The 15435-nt window shown below is 57.9% G+C and overlaps 2 protein-coding genes across 5 annotated transcripts; one reads left to right on the top strand and one right to left on the bottom strand.

Annotated features, from left to right (window-relative positions):
- The first annotated feature begins 40 nt into the window (after positions 1–40).
- Positions 41–10187, top strand: RELL2 (RELT like 2). 2 transcript variants are annotated; one of them, XM_052684623.1, is made up of 8 exons: positions 43–1642; positions 2118–2331; positions 3028–3093; positions 3171–3237; positions 3344–3532; positions 7088–7568; positions 9463–9505; positions 9713–10187. In XM_052684623.1, exons 2-7 carry the CDS (start codon positions 2124–2126, stop codon positions 9502–9504), a joined length of 1053 nt encoding a protein of 350 aa, XP_052540583.1. In that variant the 5' UTR covers positions 43–1642; positions 2118–2123; the 3' UTR covers position 9505; positions 9713–10187. The 2 variants fall into 2 exon arrangements, with proteins under 2 accessions (XP_052540582.1, XP_052540583.1); XM_052684622.1 differs by lacking the exons at positions 9463–9505; positions 9713–10187 and having other exon boundaries at positions 41–1642; positions 7088–9438.
- Positions 10188–10200: 13 nt separating this feature from the next.
- Positions 10201–15378, bottom strand: FCHSD1 (FCH and double SH3 domains 1). 3 transcript variants are annotated; one of them, XM_052684616.1, is made up of 19 exons: positions 15280–15378; positions 15017–15114; positions 14860–14905; positions 13974–14047; positions 13604–13748; positions 13392–13528; positions 13251–13314; positions 13042–13170; positions 12771–12893; positions 12588–12683; positions 12407–12514; positions 12223–12327; positions 11770–12018; positions 11607–11690; positions 11344–11521; positions 11052–11257; positions 10871–10961; positions 10740–10807; positions 10201–10581 (listed from the first exon to the last, which is right to left on the bottom strand). In XM_052684616.1, exons 1-19 carry the CDS (start codon positions 15298–15300, stop codon positions 10522–10524), a joined length of 2082 nt encoding a protein of 693 aa, XP_052540576.1. In that variant the 5' UTR covers positions 15301–15378; the 3' UTR covers positions 10201–10521. The 3 variants fall into 3 exon arrangements, with proteins under 3 accessions (XP_052540576.1, XP_052540575.1, XP_052540573.1); XM_052684615.1 differs by having other exon boundaries at positions 10740–10961; XM_052684613.1 differs by having other exon boundaries at positions 10740–11257.
- Between the last annotated feature and the right edge of the window lie 57 nt (positions 15379–15435).

Here is a 15435-nt window from a genome sequence, read left to right as displayed (position 1 = left end):
GCCCGAAGCCTCCAGGGCTTCTGAATGGACCAAGCAAGGTTGCAGGACGCAGCCCCATGGGGATGCAGATCCACTGGAATGGAGTTCTGTATGGATGGAGCCCGTTGGGGTGCACATCCACAGCGATGGAGCTCCGTGGGGTTGCAGACAGGGGGCTGGGGCTCCATGGAGACGTAGCTCCATGGGCATGAGGACACAGGGATGTATCCCCGTGGGGATAAGGACACAGGTTTGGGGCTCTATGGGGATGCTGATCCAGGGGGATGCTGAGGCCAGAGCCACCACGCCATGCCCCAGTACTGCCCCATACTGACAGAAGGAAAGAAGGATGGGTGGAGGAACTCTATGGGATGGGATACCCCTGTGATGTGCCTGGCAGGAGCAGAGCCCACTCCTTGCCTGCTCCTTACCTGCTTCCAGCTCTTTCCATGCAGGGTTCCCCTGGGAAAGGGGATGGCGTGATCAGGACTGGTTGCACCCCCTGTTTGGACTGCTATGCAGAAATGCATTGGGTGGGTGGAAACACCAGGGAGCAGAAAGGGATTTATTGTGAAGGACAGCGGGGGCTTGAGAACAGATGGGAATCAGCCTCACCCTACATCTCAGGAGAACCCGAGACTTGCAGTGTGCCCTTAGAAGAAGCAAGGTGTAAAACACTTTTAATGTCCCACTCTGTGCCATGCTGTATGCTGTTGCAGTGTGTTGGGCTGAGATCAGGTGCCCTCTCATGCAGCCATCCTGGCTTTGTGCCCATTGTCCCCCCCTTGCCAGGCTGATGTGCCTCCATTCCATCCTGGGACAGCAGACAGAAGGGTGGCACTGATGACTTGATGACCTCCTCAAGTCATAGGATGCAGGAGGGTCTGTGGCTCCTTGCAGCTACTGCCAGGGCTCTGATGGCCACTTCTGGATGCGGAAGGGAGCTCTGGTGGTGGCACAGCTGAGTGCTGTGGGTCACCTGCCTGCACCTGTTCTCAAGGGCTCAGCTGCACGAGGAAGCTCAGTGGTGGTGGTGGGATGGGACTGGTGTCAGCAGGGCTCACAAGAGCGTTGGGTGGCTTTTGGGTGCGGGATACAGAGGTGTCATTTGCAGCAGAAAAGATTGGGGGTGAAACTTCCCAGACTGAGGACAGAGAGGGAGGTTGTGGCACTGAAATGTTGAACAGCTCAGACATTTTGGGGAAGAAGGGAGAACTGTTCGTGCTGACATGGGCTGCTGGATCCACAGGGGCTCCTTTGCAATGCTTCTAACCATTGCAGGCAAATGCACCTCACTCTGTGCTCAGACACTTTCCAGCCAGCTCTTCTTCACTGCTCCAAAAACTGCCCGGGAAGGGGGGTGCTGGGGCAGGGAGCAGCGTGCCAGCACCCGCTGCTGCCGCTTGCCCCGCGCTGCAGCTGCCAGCAGCATTTCTCTGAGCCTGCCTGAAGCCATCCCCCACCGCGGGCGTTCCGGAGATCTCAGGCTGAGGACGAGCGGGTTGGCAGCGGCCGCCTCGGCAGGCAGAAGCCGCCAGGTTCCTTCCCGAGGAAGCCGGGACAGCGGAGGATGCTCGCGGCGGTCCAGAGCCGCGGGGATGCGGGGTTGCTAGGAGGCAGGTGAAGGTGACGGGGACAGCGCTGCGGAGCACCGCAGGCCCAGGTACCGCCGCAGCCACGCACCGCACCGCGGATGGGGATAGGAAGGCGGGCGGCGGAGGAGCGAAGTGGCTCCGGGGGTTGCGGGGAGGATGCGGGAGCTGGCGGTCGCTCGGTCCTCCGCCCGCCGTGAGTCACGAAGCGGGGGGGAGGGGGGCGAGGGGAGAGAGGGCGAGGGGCTTTGCGAAGTGATGCTGGGAGGTTGGTGCCCTTGGGCTGCTGTACGCGGGGGGGAGGGGGAACGCGGCGGTTCCCGCTGCTCCTGCTGCCCTTGGGATGCTTTGGTGGCGGCGGTGTGTCCTTGGGAAACAGAGCTGAGCCGGCCATGGCAGGGCTGTGCCTTCATCTCATCCCCAGCTGGGAGCCGGGTCTGACCCAACAGGGCCTGGAGGAAGCATGGGGGGGACTGAGGGAGAAGAGGAGGAGGAGATGCAGGCAGCCTGGTGGGGGTCTTCAAGCCACCTTCCCCCTTCTCCTAGATCCGCATGTCCGACCAGAGCAGCAGCGAAGATGGGGAGTCCGACTCCCAGCACAGCCTGTACATGGTCTTCCTCCTTGTTTTGGTCTTCTTCATCATGGGGCTGGTAGGGTTCCTCATCTGCCATGTCCTGAAGAAGAAGGGCTACCGGTGCAGGACGTTCCGGGATGAGCTCGACCCAGATAATAAGGACGTGCTGGCAGAACTCCAGGCCAGTGAGTACAGGGGCTTGGGGGGCTCTGCTGCTGCCCTTTGGGACTCCTCAACCACAGCCTTTGGGTGTGAGTTGGGCTGGCTGGAAGATGCATGGTGCGACGGGGCAGGGAGCTCGGCCCTGCTGCTGTGGGGCTGTCCCTATCACAAAGAGCACTGAGTGTATGTGAAAGGCAGAGCTTGGTCCCAGTAAGCTGCTTGACTTGGCTGCACATGGATGGTATCTGAAGTTTCCAGGCTGATTTTGATTGCTGGAGATGCCACGACCTTGGGAAAGTCTCTTGGGCTTCTAGGAGCATGGCAGCAGCCCCTGTGCTCCGCAAGGCAGCTCCCCACCAGCTTGAACCTGCTCATAAGAAAAGCCAACCCTGCAGGCTGGGCTAAGGTCTCCCAGCCAGGGCTCCTGTCACCAAAATGGCCAAAGGCCTGTTGTGATGGGTGCTGGGGATGGTTTCCAAAACAGGGCAGACGTCCAGCCATATTTCCCCAGCGTGCTCTTTTAAGCTTCAAACACCATAACTCTGGGACTTCCTCCATTGGAGATTGTTTCTATGTATTTAACAAGCCCTCCTTGGTTTTCTTGTATGTGAACTTGTCCCATTTACCCTTAGAGACCTTTAGCCCTGTAGCACCCTGCAGCCAGGAGCTGTAAGGTTGGCCCAATCCCACCCCTCAGGCGCCATAATTTCTCCTTTCAGATGAAGAGGAGGAGCTGAATGAGGACACCGTGGAGAAGATCGTGAGATGCATCATCCAGAATGAAGGTGAGTGTTTCCTTGGGCTGGCTCACAGCCTTGCTGGCCGCTTTGGCTGACACAATCCCTTTTTCCTCTCTCTTCAGCAAACGCAGAAGCCCTCAAGGAGATGCTGGGGGACAATGACGGGGACATAGCAGTGCCAATGCCCAGGTGAGGGAAACCTATTCCAGCTTGTGGCTAGAGTCAGGGAGAAGAAACCGTCGTGTGTCACCTTGGTGCTGAGGATTTGACCTGTCGTGTCCTTTTCCTCTTGCAGCCTTTGTCCCCACCGTAACAGCCAGGATGGAGGCCCCCCTCACCACCATACAGTGCACCTGGGCTCCACGCAAGCCCCCTGCATCCACTGCAGCAAAAGGAGGAGGCACCCACTGCACCGCCAGGGCCGGTCCAAGGATGGCAAAGGCCGGATGCACCCCGGAGAGACCACTGTCTTCTCAGTGGGCAGGTACTGCTCAGACGGAGCATTGCTCCACGAAGTCTTTTCTGTCCCACTTGTCCGCTTGCCTCGTGCTCCTCCCCATCTCACGTCCTGGGTTGGCCCTGCTGTTGGGTCCTCTCACACCTCGAAATTCCCGTGGTGTGTGGCTGTGACACGTGGGTTTCCTCCCTCCTCCTCCCTTTGGTGACTCAGGCTGGGGTTGTCCCGCTGGCTCAGAGCAGAGCAGCACCAAACCCACGTCCCTTCTGAGCCTACAGCAGGGTAGGGGGCAGCCTTCCTGTGGGGCAGGTGGTAGGGATCTCATGGAGAGGGGGGACAGCAGGTTCCTGTTGCAAGTAACTCCCACCAGAATGAAGGAATGGCTATTCTGCCCCAAGTCTTCGCCTGCAATAATGATGATAATTAGATAGTGTGGGAGGAAGGTAAGAATAGGGGAGTGCACTGACAAATCCCACAAATAGTCTCCCAGTCTCTATCTGTTCTCACCTCAAGGGACTTCCTGAGCTACTTGTGGTCTCTGTGCTGTAAGTAACTGATGCAATCTGTGACCCTGCCCAGGCTGCCCCATTCCCCAGCAGAAGTGTTTTGATGATGTTCAGCCAGACTGGGCACCAGGGTTGTGGGCTTTCTACCATCAGAGACAGAAGGGAACTGGGGGCTTTAAGGGGAGCTTGTGCCCTTGCTGCCAGCTGGCCTGGGTTTTGGGACTGGTGGCTGGTAAACAAGACCTCTGTACAGTCGCATATTCATGGCTAATCTCATTCCCTGGCCAGAGCCCAGCTACATCTCTCCTCCATGTCCTTCATCCATGCTCTTCGCACTCACCTCTGAGTGCATGAAGAAGCTGATCTCTGTCCCTAACTGCACCTTTCCTCACATTCTGACGTTCTCCCCTTTTCCTTGTTAGGTTTTCATGTCACATAAGATGTTTCCAAGGTTATGTTTTAAGTTCCCACTTCCTGAATCTCCTTGGTATGAGGTCTGACTGCAAGGTTATTGTAGTTCCACTGCAGCCGTACAGGGCTGGAGCATATGGCCCACGAAGAGCTGCTGAGAGAATGGGGTTTGTTTGGCCTGGAGAGGTCTCTGGGGGGATTTAATTGCTCCCTAAAACTCAAAGGGGTGGGAGGAGTTGAAGCGAAAACGGAGCTGGTCTTACTGGAGATGCACATTGGAAGGGCAGGAGGCAACAGCCAGAAGTTGCAACAAGAGAAACATGGATGGAGCGTGAAAAGAAAATATTTCATTGTGGGACAGGGACTGTAGGAGCAGGGAGATGGATGTTCAGGGAGGCTTCCAAAACCCGCCTGGATGCCCTGAGCAACAGGAATGAGGGTGGGAACTGGCCCAGTTATGAGGGGACAGGAAGGACTGGAGACCTCCTGAAGGCCTTTCCCGCCTAAACAATCCTGTAATTCTGAGTAATCGGGGCTATGTGTGCTGTACTTTCATATTATTGAATAATTTGCCATCTTTCTTAGGGTTCTCCCTAAACCTTTCATCTTTGCCATCTCTACCACGCTGCTGGGCAGCCCATAAATGAATGGCAGAGCTCATCCACGACCCACGGAGCTCTCATCCCGGGTTTGCTCAGCTGCAGCATGCTGTGTCCTATTGAACCAAGTGTCCCAGCCATGCTGCCTAGGCAGACAGCCAAAGCACTCCTGCCTCATGATCCAAAGGTTTCTTACGTTATCTCTTGAGTCCCCTCCAGCTTCTCAGAGTCCTTTTGTGGCTCTTTCAGGCTGACATTGCTCAAAGACATAGCGAAGAAATGGTGTTGTCATTCGTGCCTCCTCCCAGGCTCTCCTTGCCAGATGGAACATTTGTTGGTCTTGTATCACGGTGCAGGTTCTTCATCTCCAAGTCTCTGGATGGAAGGTCCATCTGATGCTGTTTTACCCAGCAGTTCTCAGGATGTATGTTCTTCACTTTTCAGTTATGAGCACCATTTCTAGCTGTGATGCTGAGGACCCTGTCGTGTCTACCCTATAGGCATAAACTTATCATTTTGGATGCTCAGTGCTCTTACGATCTGCTTAGGATCTGCTCTGTCTCTGGAGCTCCCTGGTGTTGGAAGAGAATATAAGAGCTATGATCCTGAACATCTTTCTGACGTCCCATCCCTCACTCACATCCACTTACTGACCAATCCATCCTTGTTCCACCTCTGGGACCACTCAGTCTGGAGCTGGTCTTTGCTGCTTCACCTCGGACATCTCATCTGGTGCATGGACCTGTGTTCTCAGCTTCTCTTTTTGGGATGGCCATTCTCTTAACTTGTAGGTCTTATGTTTCTTTGAGCAGTGCTTGAGCTAAACTTGCATTTTCTCTGGCTGACTCACAGTTGTGCTCAGCAGAGCCCGGTCCTTCTGTGGTTGCTCCACATGTGACTCGTGCAGTGAGTGTAGCTGTGGGGCGTCATGTCCCTCTGATGAATCCAATGTTCCTTGGCCACTGGACACCCACTCACTCTGCAGATTTCCTGTCTGCTGGGCCAGCAAGAGCTCATAATGCTTACAAAGCAGAATCGGAGCGCAAGTCACAACCAGCTCAGTTTAGACTCTTACACTTTGCCTATGCAATACCCCTCCCACATTCCAAGGTTGTGGTAGCTCCCTAGCTTCTCCCTTCTCCCCAGCCACAACATTACAATCACCTCCAATTATGGACTCACCCATTATGGGTGTCAGGCCAACTTTGTGGTTGCTCTCCTTCCTGTCCTGGAGCTCTGAGCTGTTCCTGGTGCACAGTGGAGGCTTGGTGACACCTAAACACCATCCATTGTCCCAGAGGATTGTGCACAGTGTGCTTTGGTGGCTTTTAGTCAAGCAGCTCCTATTGGCTTCTGACTCCTCTGATTAAATGCAGATCATCCTGCAAAACCTTGTCTTCCCTCTGCCTGCTGAGATTTCTGGCTTTTGCTTCCTGAACAGTGGTCAGCCACCAGGTGCAATGTCCTCATGGTTGGTAGCATCCCCATGGTTCGTAGTGTCCCTATGGTCAGTAGTGTCCTTATAGTCAGTAGTGTCCTTATGGTTAGTAGTGTCCTCACAGTTGTGAAGTCTTCACGGTCAGTAGTGTCCTCATGGTCAGTATCATCTCTGTGGTCGGTGGCATCCTCATTGTTCAGAGCATCCCTTCCTCCCCGGGCTCAGCCCACTTATTGCACATCCCCCAAATCCACACTTTTGAGTCCCTCCTCAAGCCCTGTTTTGGTCAAGCTGCGTTTCAGGGCATTTCATAGAGCAGAGACCCATCCCCATCCCACCGTGGGGAGGACAGACCACTCAGGTCTGCTCCAGTCAGCATCTGGGTTGGGCTTTTTCTCTCTGCAGCACTAGGTGCACTTTCTTCAGAAAATGAGGGAAATATGAGATCAGGTCAACAGGGCAAGGCTGGGAGGGGTATCAGTGGTGTTGAAGGAGTCTGAGGGGTGGAGATCCTCCAACAACAGAGAAAGAGAGAGGCTCCCAACTAAAGGGAAGCTGGAAATAACAATGGGAAGGAAACAGTGCAAGAAGGAAGAGAAGAGCTTCTGACCTGGTCACCCTACTGCAGGTTCCGTGTCACGCACATCGGGAAGAAGCCGGCTTTCCATGAGCAGCAGGACGGCGCCCAGCCTGACGGCAGCAAGGAGCCAAGCACGGAGGAGCTGGAGCACAGCAGTGAGCGGTTCCAACGAGAGCAGGCTCACAATGGGACTGTCCCCACGGGTAGCCTGGAGAATGGGGCTGTGCAGGAGGGGACACAGGGTGGCAAGGGCACGGAGCAGAGCCGCACCGGCACCCCAGTGCCTGGCACTGCGGTGGGCAGCTCTCCTGGGAGCACCAGTCGGCAGCGGAGGCTGCTGAGCCACCGGGTTCTGGGAGGGTCGAGTCCCAGCATCCCAGGTCAGCTGGGGCAGGAGGAGGCTGGACTGGGGTCAGCAGATGAGGTGTCGGATATTCACGGGAGCCTGAGCCTACACGAAGTGCCGGATGAGATGGGGAGAGAAGACAGCAGCAGGAGGCAGCCCGGAGCAGAGAACATGGGGCAGCAGGTGGGTTCCTTCTCCTTCTTCTTGTCCCTGTGTGGTCTCCTGGGTTGGAGGGGCTGAGGGACCATGGCATGGCGTCCGACTGAGGTCCCAGGGTGCGTGGGTGCTGCCAAACATGCAATGGCAGAATGTTTGGGGTTGGAAGGGACATTTAAAGGTCACTGGGTTCACCCTCTGCCTGGGCAGAGACATCAGATCAGATTGCTCAAAACCCTGTCTAACCCAACTTTGAGCACTTCCCATGGTGGGGCATCCACAACTTCCCCAGGCAGCCTCTTCCAGCATCTCACTACCCTAACAGTGACAAATTTCTTTGCATCTAGTCTAAACCTTTTCAGTTTGAAACTCTTTTTCCTTATCCTGTCACTGCTGGCCCTGGTACAAAGCCTTTCTCCACTTTTTTTTTATGAGCCCCTTTCTTTGTAGAAACACCACAGCAAGGTCTCCCTCAAGCTTCCTCTTCTCCAGCCCAAGCTTGTGGGGTGACTCCTACTGTAGAGACTGTAGAGGAGCTGGATGTGGCATGAGACCTCCTCAGTCCTGCTCACCCTGTTCCCACCCCATTCCCTGACTGCATATTTCCATCCCTTTGTTAATATATGTGCCAGCAGGGCAGAGGGATTGTCTTGTTCCACCCTCTGAGCCCTTCTCAGCAATACCAATTGCTGGCCAGGGCATGGTCCAAACGGATGTGGCTTCTCCTTGGGACACACAAAATCATCATGACACTGTTCCTACCCTGCTGGTTCCCACTCCCAAGGGAAGGCAGGGTGTTGTTGGTTTGCAGCAAAGACCCTGCTGCTTCCAGTCCTTTGTGCAAGGGATGTGTTGGTCTCCTTCGTGATTTGGTTCTTTGGGCACTTGCATTGGGATCATCGTTCTTTGTCTCCCTGATGAGGCCTTCTTTGCCTCTGCCCATGGCTTAGCATCCCCCAAGCTGGTGGTCTTGGTGCACAGACCTCATCAATGCAACACACAGGTAGGGAAAGATGCCCTGAAGTCCAGGAGGAAATGAATCCAACTATTTGCATCCTAGATGTTTTCCCACTCTGGAGGACTGGTGCTCAGGGAGGGGAAGAGCACCTTGGTGTTTCCCAATCATCCCAACTTTAATGAGCTCCAGGACAGCACTGGTGAAGATGTGGGTGCCCCAGGCAACAAGAGGCATTTGTTCCCTGCTGCTGCCTCAGGGTTCTTAGGAGCCAGAGAATGAGGAAATCAGATGGTCTGGAGAAAGGCCATAGTGTGCTTCAGTGCTGGGGTTATCCCAGGGCTGGCAGCCTGCCTGGAGGAAGGAGGATGGACATGAATGTGGACAGCCCAACAACAAAGCTGATGGGCTGCAGCCCCTCTCCAGACTCCTATAGGGACATCACCAGGTTCTCCTTCCTCAGATGGCCCACCATGGTGGCAATGACCACAGTCCCTCTGGTCTGTGTGGTCTCGTGCAGGGCAAACACGGGGATGTGGTGATTTCCTTCTGCTCATCAGCTCCTCTGCAATGCCAGACTTCTCCCTTTGGTTCTTTGAGGAGAGCTGGGAAAGGGGGACAAGAAGGGGGTTGCATTCCCCAGCCCTACAGCTGTGGGATGGCATAAACCATAGGGCAGGAGGAGCATGCATAGCCCTGGGCACAACTACACACCCAGCCCTTGGGCTGTTCCACCAGGGAGAATGGTGATGGGACATCCCTGAGATGTTTGCCCCCCAAGCCCTGGAACCAGTCAGCAGCTACCCCATCTCCTGGGTCCCTGCCAGGACCACCACGAGGGTTGTGAGCTGCTGCCTGGCACAGCATGGGGTACTGGGCTGTAAGTCAGTGGTGCTGACTCCACCCAGAAGGGTCACTGCTGTGGCCACGGGCTGCATGATGCCTGCATCTCTCCTCCCTCCATAGGAGCCCAGCGCTGTGGTGCACGACCGAGGAGCCACTGTGTGATGTGAGTGCTCGTCTCCAGTCTTGGGGTGATCCAGGGGTGGGCAGGGGGGAAGCCATGGGCAGTGGGTCACAGCCCATCCTACCAGCTTTTGTCTGCGGACAACCCCTATAGTTCTTCTGGGGGGTACCCAGGATCAGGAGATGCAGGTGGAATGGGGCTGCTCCAGACGCACCATAGCCAAGCACCATTCCTGCTCTCTACCCACAGCTCCTCTCCACTCTTGGCCCTGGTGGCTGACAGCAGGCACAGGGCCCCTTGGCCCCACACAGGGCTGGAGGCTCAGCTGTGGGGGGCAGCTGGCCCCAGCCCCAGCCCGGGCGAGCAACTTGGCATGGCCAGAGCGACGCACGGACATTACAGACCTCATCCCATCAGCAATAGTTACCCAACTCCCCCCACGGCACTCACCACCCCGCTGCTGCCCATGCCTCGCACCCCAAGGAAGGATGCTGCAGGGGTGGGCAGGGGCACCGCCTTGAGCCCCCCAACCCTGAATTCACTGCAGATCACAGCCCCGGCGGTGCCACCGAGCACCAGCACAATGCCCGTGGTGCCAATGGGGAGGGACCACGCAGCCCCCGGGGGTGCTGATGGAGACGAAGCCTCCTGCCCTGCCCCGCTGCAGGGTGAGCTTTGGTGTTGAACTGCACTGTAAATAGATGAGCTAAAACCATTAAAGCTGCTGAACACGGCGGTGGGGTGAACTGGTTTTAATAGGGGCATGGCCACTCTGTGCCCATGCTGGACACGGTGCAGCCACAGCATGGGGAGAAGAAGAGGCCCCAGGGAAGTGATGCTACGGACGAGAGGCAGAGGCAGGGACGTGGCTGCCCCACACTGTGCAGCAGTGCCCCACGAGCAGTGCTGGGCAGGATGTGGCCCCCAAGGAGACCAGCTCAAGGAGTAGCAGGTTGTGCCATGCGTCCTGCTCCCCTCTGCACCACTGGGAATAGATAGCCCAGGGGTGAGGGGCATGTGCGGATGGGCAAAGATTTTGCAGCCTGGGCAACCCAGGGTCAGCTGAGGTCCTGCTCCAGGTCGGGGGCTCGGCCAGGAGGTGGGGGTGGTGCGCGGAGCTGTGGGGAGAAGAACAGACATGGGGCCCTCAGGCTGAGGGAGGGGGTCCCACTGCCCTGAACCCCTCCAGAATCACACCACATCCCAGCACAGAGGCCCTTTTCTAGGCTCTGGGATAGGTTTGGGGGTCAGAGCATCACTGTAAACGGGTACATACGGGACGGATGCGGTTGGCTGCCAGGTCTGGAGAGCTCTGCCCGCTGCTTATGCCCTCCTGCCTGCAGGCTAGATCCACAGAAGGCTCAGACAGGCTCTTAGTGCCCCCAAGGCCACCCCCCTGGCACTCACCTTCCAGCAGTGGTTCAGGGCCGGAACCCAGACTGGCACTGAGTGCAAGGCCAGGAGGGGAGAAAGGTGGTGGGGATGGTGAGGGAAGTTCCTGCAGACACAGGGACACACAGTGTGGTGGGTGGGCAGAGCACAGAACCCCCCAGACATCACCACCACCACCACCACCACCACCACTAACCTGCCCAGCCGTGCCCCGTGCCCCAGTCAGTTCCTCCACTACCAGCGAGGGGAAGACACCAACTCTGCCATCAAAATCTCCAGTCCAGAAGCCATCATCCACCTCATCCTCAGCACGAGGCAGCACGCGGATGATGGCTCCCTCAGGGAAACTCAGCTCCTCGGGGCTCTGCCCCTCATAGTCGTACAGGGCTCGCACCAGCCAAGCTGTGGGCAGAGTGGCTCAGCACCCCAAGATGTCATCGCCTGGCCCTGCCCCAGCACGATGCCCAATGTCCCCATCCCATACCCACCTCCAGGCTCCAGGACCAGCTCCGCAGCCATAATGCTGGAGAGCTGTCGCTGCAGGGCTGCCCCCGAAGGTCCTGTGGTTCCAGTGATGGCAGCTGAGCCCGGCTCACTGCCCACACAGCTCAGGCACAGCAGGTACTTCTCAGGGACATAGCCGACCTGCCCTGCCTTGTTCCGAGCCTGGAAGGGACAGAGACCACATTACCACTCCAGTGATGTGGCCCCAGGCCCCCAGCACTGGGACGAGCTGGATGGTAGATCCCACCTTCACCCACTCCTCCATATCGCCATCCTCGATAACTTCCAGCTCCTCTCCCTGTGCGATGGATAGCTCATCTGCATGGCAGCCCTGCAGGGGACAGGTGACAACATGTGACAACCAGGCTGGCAGTGCCATCCCCAGGCGTGAATGGCACCGGTGGTTTTACCTGGTACCCAAAGATGACCCGACAAGTGTAGGGGTAGGTGCGAGCAGCATGCCCAGGCTCAGCCTCCTCAAACGTCTCATCGCTGTCATAGTCATCGAACTCAGTGGGGTCCAGCCCTGTGGGTGCCTCTGTGCTGGGGGTGCGTGGGACCTCCCCACCTGCCCGCACAGCCCCGGCCAGCCAAGAATCCACATCCAGCCCTGCTGTACGCAGCAGTGCCAGCCGTGCCTCTGCCTTCGCCCTGCCAACCTGCGAGTAGAAGGATGCTTCAGTGACTATGGAGATGTCTATGGAGTAGGGGACAGCTATGGGGTGGGGGACAGCTCAGCCTCACCCCTTCCTCCACAGACCACAGTCCCCAGGGTGGCTGCTCCATAGCACAGCATCCCAGCACAATTCCCCACCCAGGATGTGATGAAGTTTGAGGGCACCCTGAGCACATGTGGGACCCACCTCTGCCTTCCAGATGTTTTCTCGCACTTCCTCCATCTGCCGCTCCACAGCGGCCACCTCTGCCTCGGGGACCTGGTGCCTCCTGGCCTCAAGCCTCTGCAGCACCTGCATGGGCAGCAACATGGGGCTGCAGCAGTCACTCTCTGAGACCCCTTGGGAGAGACGGCCAGGGCTGTGTGCTCACCTCCTCGCCATGTGCCTTGTTCTTGCTGTCTCGTGTTGCACGCATGGCCCAGCGCCGTGCCTCCTTCTCCAGGCTGGCTCCGCCATCCTCCGGCTGCAGCAGGGACACCTAGGCAAGGATGGGGTTGTTGGGAAGGGTCCAGGTGTGCAGTAGCCTATATTGTACTGATTCTCATATCTACCTCCTGGATGCCATCAAGCTGGAAGCGCTGCTCAGGCACCAGCATGAAGGCGGTGTGGTCCTGCAGGAAGAGGAGGAGGTCCTGCTCCCGGCACACCTTCATAGGGGAGAATAAGGGGCTGGAGGATGCACTCCCATCCCCACCATGTGCCACTCAGCACAGAGATGGGATGGGTGGCAGTACCCGTGCGGCCGCCTCCGAGATGCGCTGGAACCAATCCTGTGTGATCTCACAGCTCTCCACCTCTGCCCGGCCAGCCGTGCTCAGGTGGTCACGTAGCCGCTCATACAGGTCCCCATCCAGAGCCTATGGACAGCACATGCCCATAGGGAAAGGCGTGGAAACTTGCCAGCGAGACCAGCCCCAGTGCCACAGGACAACCCTGCACCCATCGGGTGACCGTGATGGGACACAGTGTCCCTGCAGCACCGTTGTGCCCCCACACAACCCCCACCTGCATGATGGCAGGCAGCTCCACATGGTAATAGTGCTCCAGGTGGGCATTGGCAGACACCAATGTCAGCACGTACTCATTCTGCACCCCTGCCCGCTGCTTTGAGTACTCCGCCATCTGCATGGAGAACTGGGGATGGGGACAGCAAGGTGACACACCGTCCCCATTGTCCCCATGCTCAGGGACCGTGCCATCCGTGTGCTGCTCACCTTGGCACTGAGTTTCTGCAGGCTGGCCTTGGTGTGGAAAATCCTCCGGTCACTCTTACGTAGTCTAGTGAGGATGGGGACAGGTAGACCATAGCATATCCCCAGTGCTACCATGGCAGCCCCTGTCCCCTCCCTGCTCACCGTGCCTCCACGTCGGCAGCCTTATCCTTGGCCACCTCGCTGCTGCGCTGCAGGTGGCTGAACTGCTTCTTTGCTTTATCTAGCTCCTTCACCGTTTCCAGCAGCTCTGCCTGCGCCTTCTGCAGCTGCTCCATGCTCTGGGAAGAGACATGAGACCTGGGACATATCTCCACTGCCTCAGCCAGCCCTGCAGACGTGCCCTCACCCCATACCTTCTTGAGCATCCTCTCCTTGGACAGCCGGGAGCTCTTGATGGCCTCAGCAGCAAGGCTGCGGTAGCTTTCAGAGGCACTGACACGTGCCTGCCCTGTGTATGCCGTCCCCTCAATAATGCCCTTCCAGACAGCAAAGACACTCCTGTAGGGATGGGAACAGAGTTCGCCAATCTATAGGGCTTTCTTACACCCACAGGGTTTTTGAGGATGCCCACAAGGACATGCAGCCCCAGGTACCACATCTGCGGGGACATCCCACCCAGTGCTGCATCCTCAGGGCACCCAAATCCAGCCTAGTGTTTGTCACCTCCTGGTTAGAAGGCCACAGGTCAACCCCCTGTCCCCATCCTTATTTCCCATAGCCCACCTCGAGTCTCCAGCATCGCTGCGGCCCCGCTGCCAGTCTCTCTTCACAAACTGGCTTGCCAGCCTCTGCAGTGCCTGTGGACAGACTGTTGTCACTACTCCCTCGTGGGCATCCTGCTGTGGCTCAGAGGATGGGTGTAGGGGAGGACCCCCCCCCATCCAGTGGTCACCCCAGGGGGTCAGGTTGCCCATGCAGGGAAACGAGGTGAAGGCTGGCTCCATAAATGCTGCCTTGGGGCAGTCGGCAAAGGAAAGCTCACATGCTGCAGCTTTGAGGGGTGAGGACTAGGAAGGGGATACCGGTGATAGATGCCACCTGTGAAGGCAGAGCAGCCCCAAGCATAGAGCAACCCAACCCTCTGCCCCATGGAGATGGCCCCCATGGGGTACTGCACCCACCAAGATGTGTGCTGAGAGCCCAGAGCAGGTAAGTGGCCAAGAAAGCAGCAGGGCAGCAGGAGGGAGGCAGAAGGCACAGTGCAGTGAGGGGCCGGGCTCCTCTCAGAGCCCCCTGGGTGATGCTGGAGGAGAGAAGAGGGATCAGGGGGAGTGGGGATGGTGGCACTGCCAAAACCCCAGTGAGGGGGGACACAGGAAGGGAGGCTCAGGTGTGGGGCACAACGCAGACCCCAAGGGATGCAGTGGGAAGCCCCAGGAGCTCAGATACATGCCAGCCCTGTGATGACCCAGCAGACACAAGAGTGGGAATGCTTCCTCCCCCTGGGCACTTCCACTGTGCCCCAAAACTCAGCAGACTGCATTTGTGCCATACTCAGCAAAGTGCTCCAGGATGCATCGATCCCTCCCGGCTGGCACTGCGCTGACCCTTCCTCCCAAGGGCCCCATCCAAGCTCTGTTTGCAGGGCTGATTTCCCACACACCCTTACCTGCCCGTACTCCCGCTCAATCGCAGCCCTCTGCTTGCTGTAGGACCTGTGGGACAAGGCAGCAGAGCAGAGGGTGGCAGTGGGGCCACCTCTCCCTACCACCCCCACGGGTGACACGGCCGTGCCTGCACCTCAGCGGGCTGAGAATGGCCCTTACCTGATGTCCTCCAGCAGCTCGGCATCACGCTGCTGCTTGCTCTGTAGCCCACACAGCTGCTCAGCAAAATGGAGCTTCACCACCTGGCTCAGCTTCCCCTGCAGGCAGAACACTCAGCCCTTGCTCGGGGGTCCTCGTCCTCATCCTCATTCTCGTCCTCATCCCCGTCCCCATCCCCATCTCCGCCCCCGCCCCCATTCCCACTGCAGTCCCCAAACGCAGATCCCGATGCCACCCTTACTGCACCCCAACCCCGCTCTCACCTTGCGCGGAGGTGGCTGCATCTCCCCAGACCCGCACCCGGCCCCGCAGCGCGTGTGCGTAGCCCGGAACTGAGCCTCCGCCCCGCCCCTCCGCTCTAAGCCCCGCCCCCCGCTGTACAGCACGCCCATCGCGTTGCCGTGCCCGTTCTCTGTAAG

The sequence above is a fragment of the Tympanuchus pallidicinctus genome, unplaced genomic scaffold (genome assembly GCF_026119805.1).
Source record: "Tympanuchus pallidicinctus isolate F22 unplaced genomic scaffold, pur_lepc_1.0 scaffold21, whole genome shotgun sequence".
Classification (NCBI taxonomy): domain Eukaryota; kingdom Metazoa; phylum Chordata; class Aves; order Galliformes; family Phasianidae; genus Tympanuchus; species Tympanuchus pallidicinctus.
The sequence above is the reverse complement of the archived record's forward strand: the minus strand, read 5'-3'. Positions and strand labels throughout refer to the sequence as shown.

Excerpts from the sequence above, each read along its gene's own strand:
- FCHSD1 (XM_052684613.1), bottom strand. The coding sequence starts at position 15,300 with ATGCAGCCACCTCCGCGCAAG. Across the intron at positions 14,048-14,859 it reads TTGAGCGGGAGTACGGGCAG|GCACTGCAGAGGCTGGCAAG; the intron begins GTAAGGGTGTGT and ends GTCTGTCCACAG. Across the intron at positions 12,019-12,222 it reads AAAACATCTGGAAGGCAGAG|GTTGGCAGGGCGAAGGCAGA; the intron begins GTGGGTCCCACA and ends TTCTACTCGCAG.
- RELL2 (XM_052684622.1), top strand. The coding sequence starts at position 2,124 with ATGTCCGACCAGAGCAGCAGCGAAGATGGGGAGTCCGACTCCCAGCAC. Across the intron at positions 2,332-3,027 it reads GCTGGCAGAACTCCAGGCCA|ATGAAGAGGAGGAGCTGAAT; the intron begins GTGAGTACAGGG and ends TTCTCCTTTCAG. Across the intron at positions 3,094-3,170 it reads ATGCATCATCCAGAATGAAG|CAAACGCAGAAGCCCTCAAG; the intron begins GTGAGTGTTTCC and ends CTCTCTCTTCAG.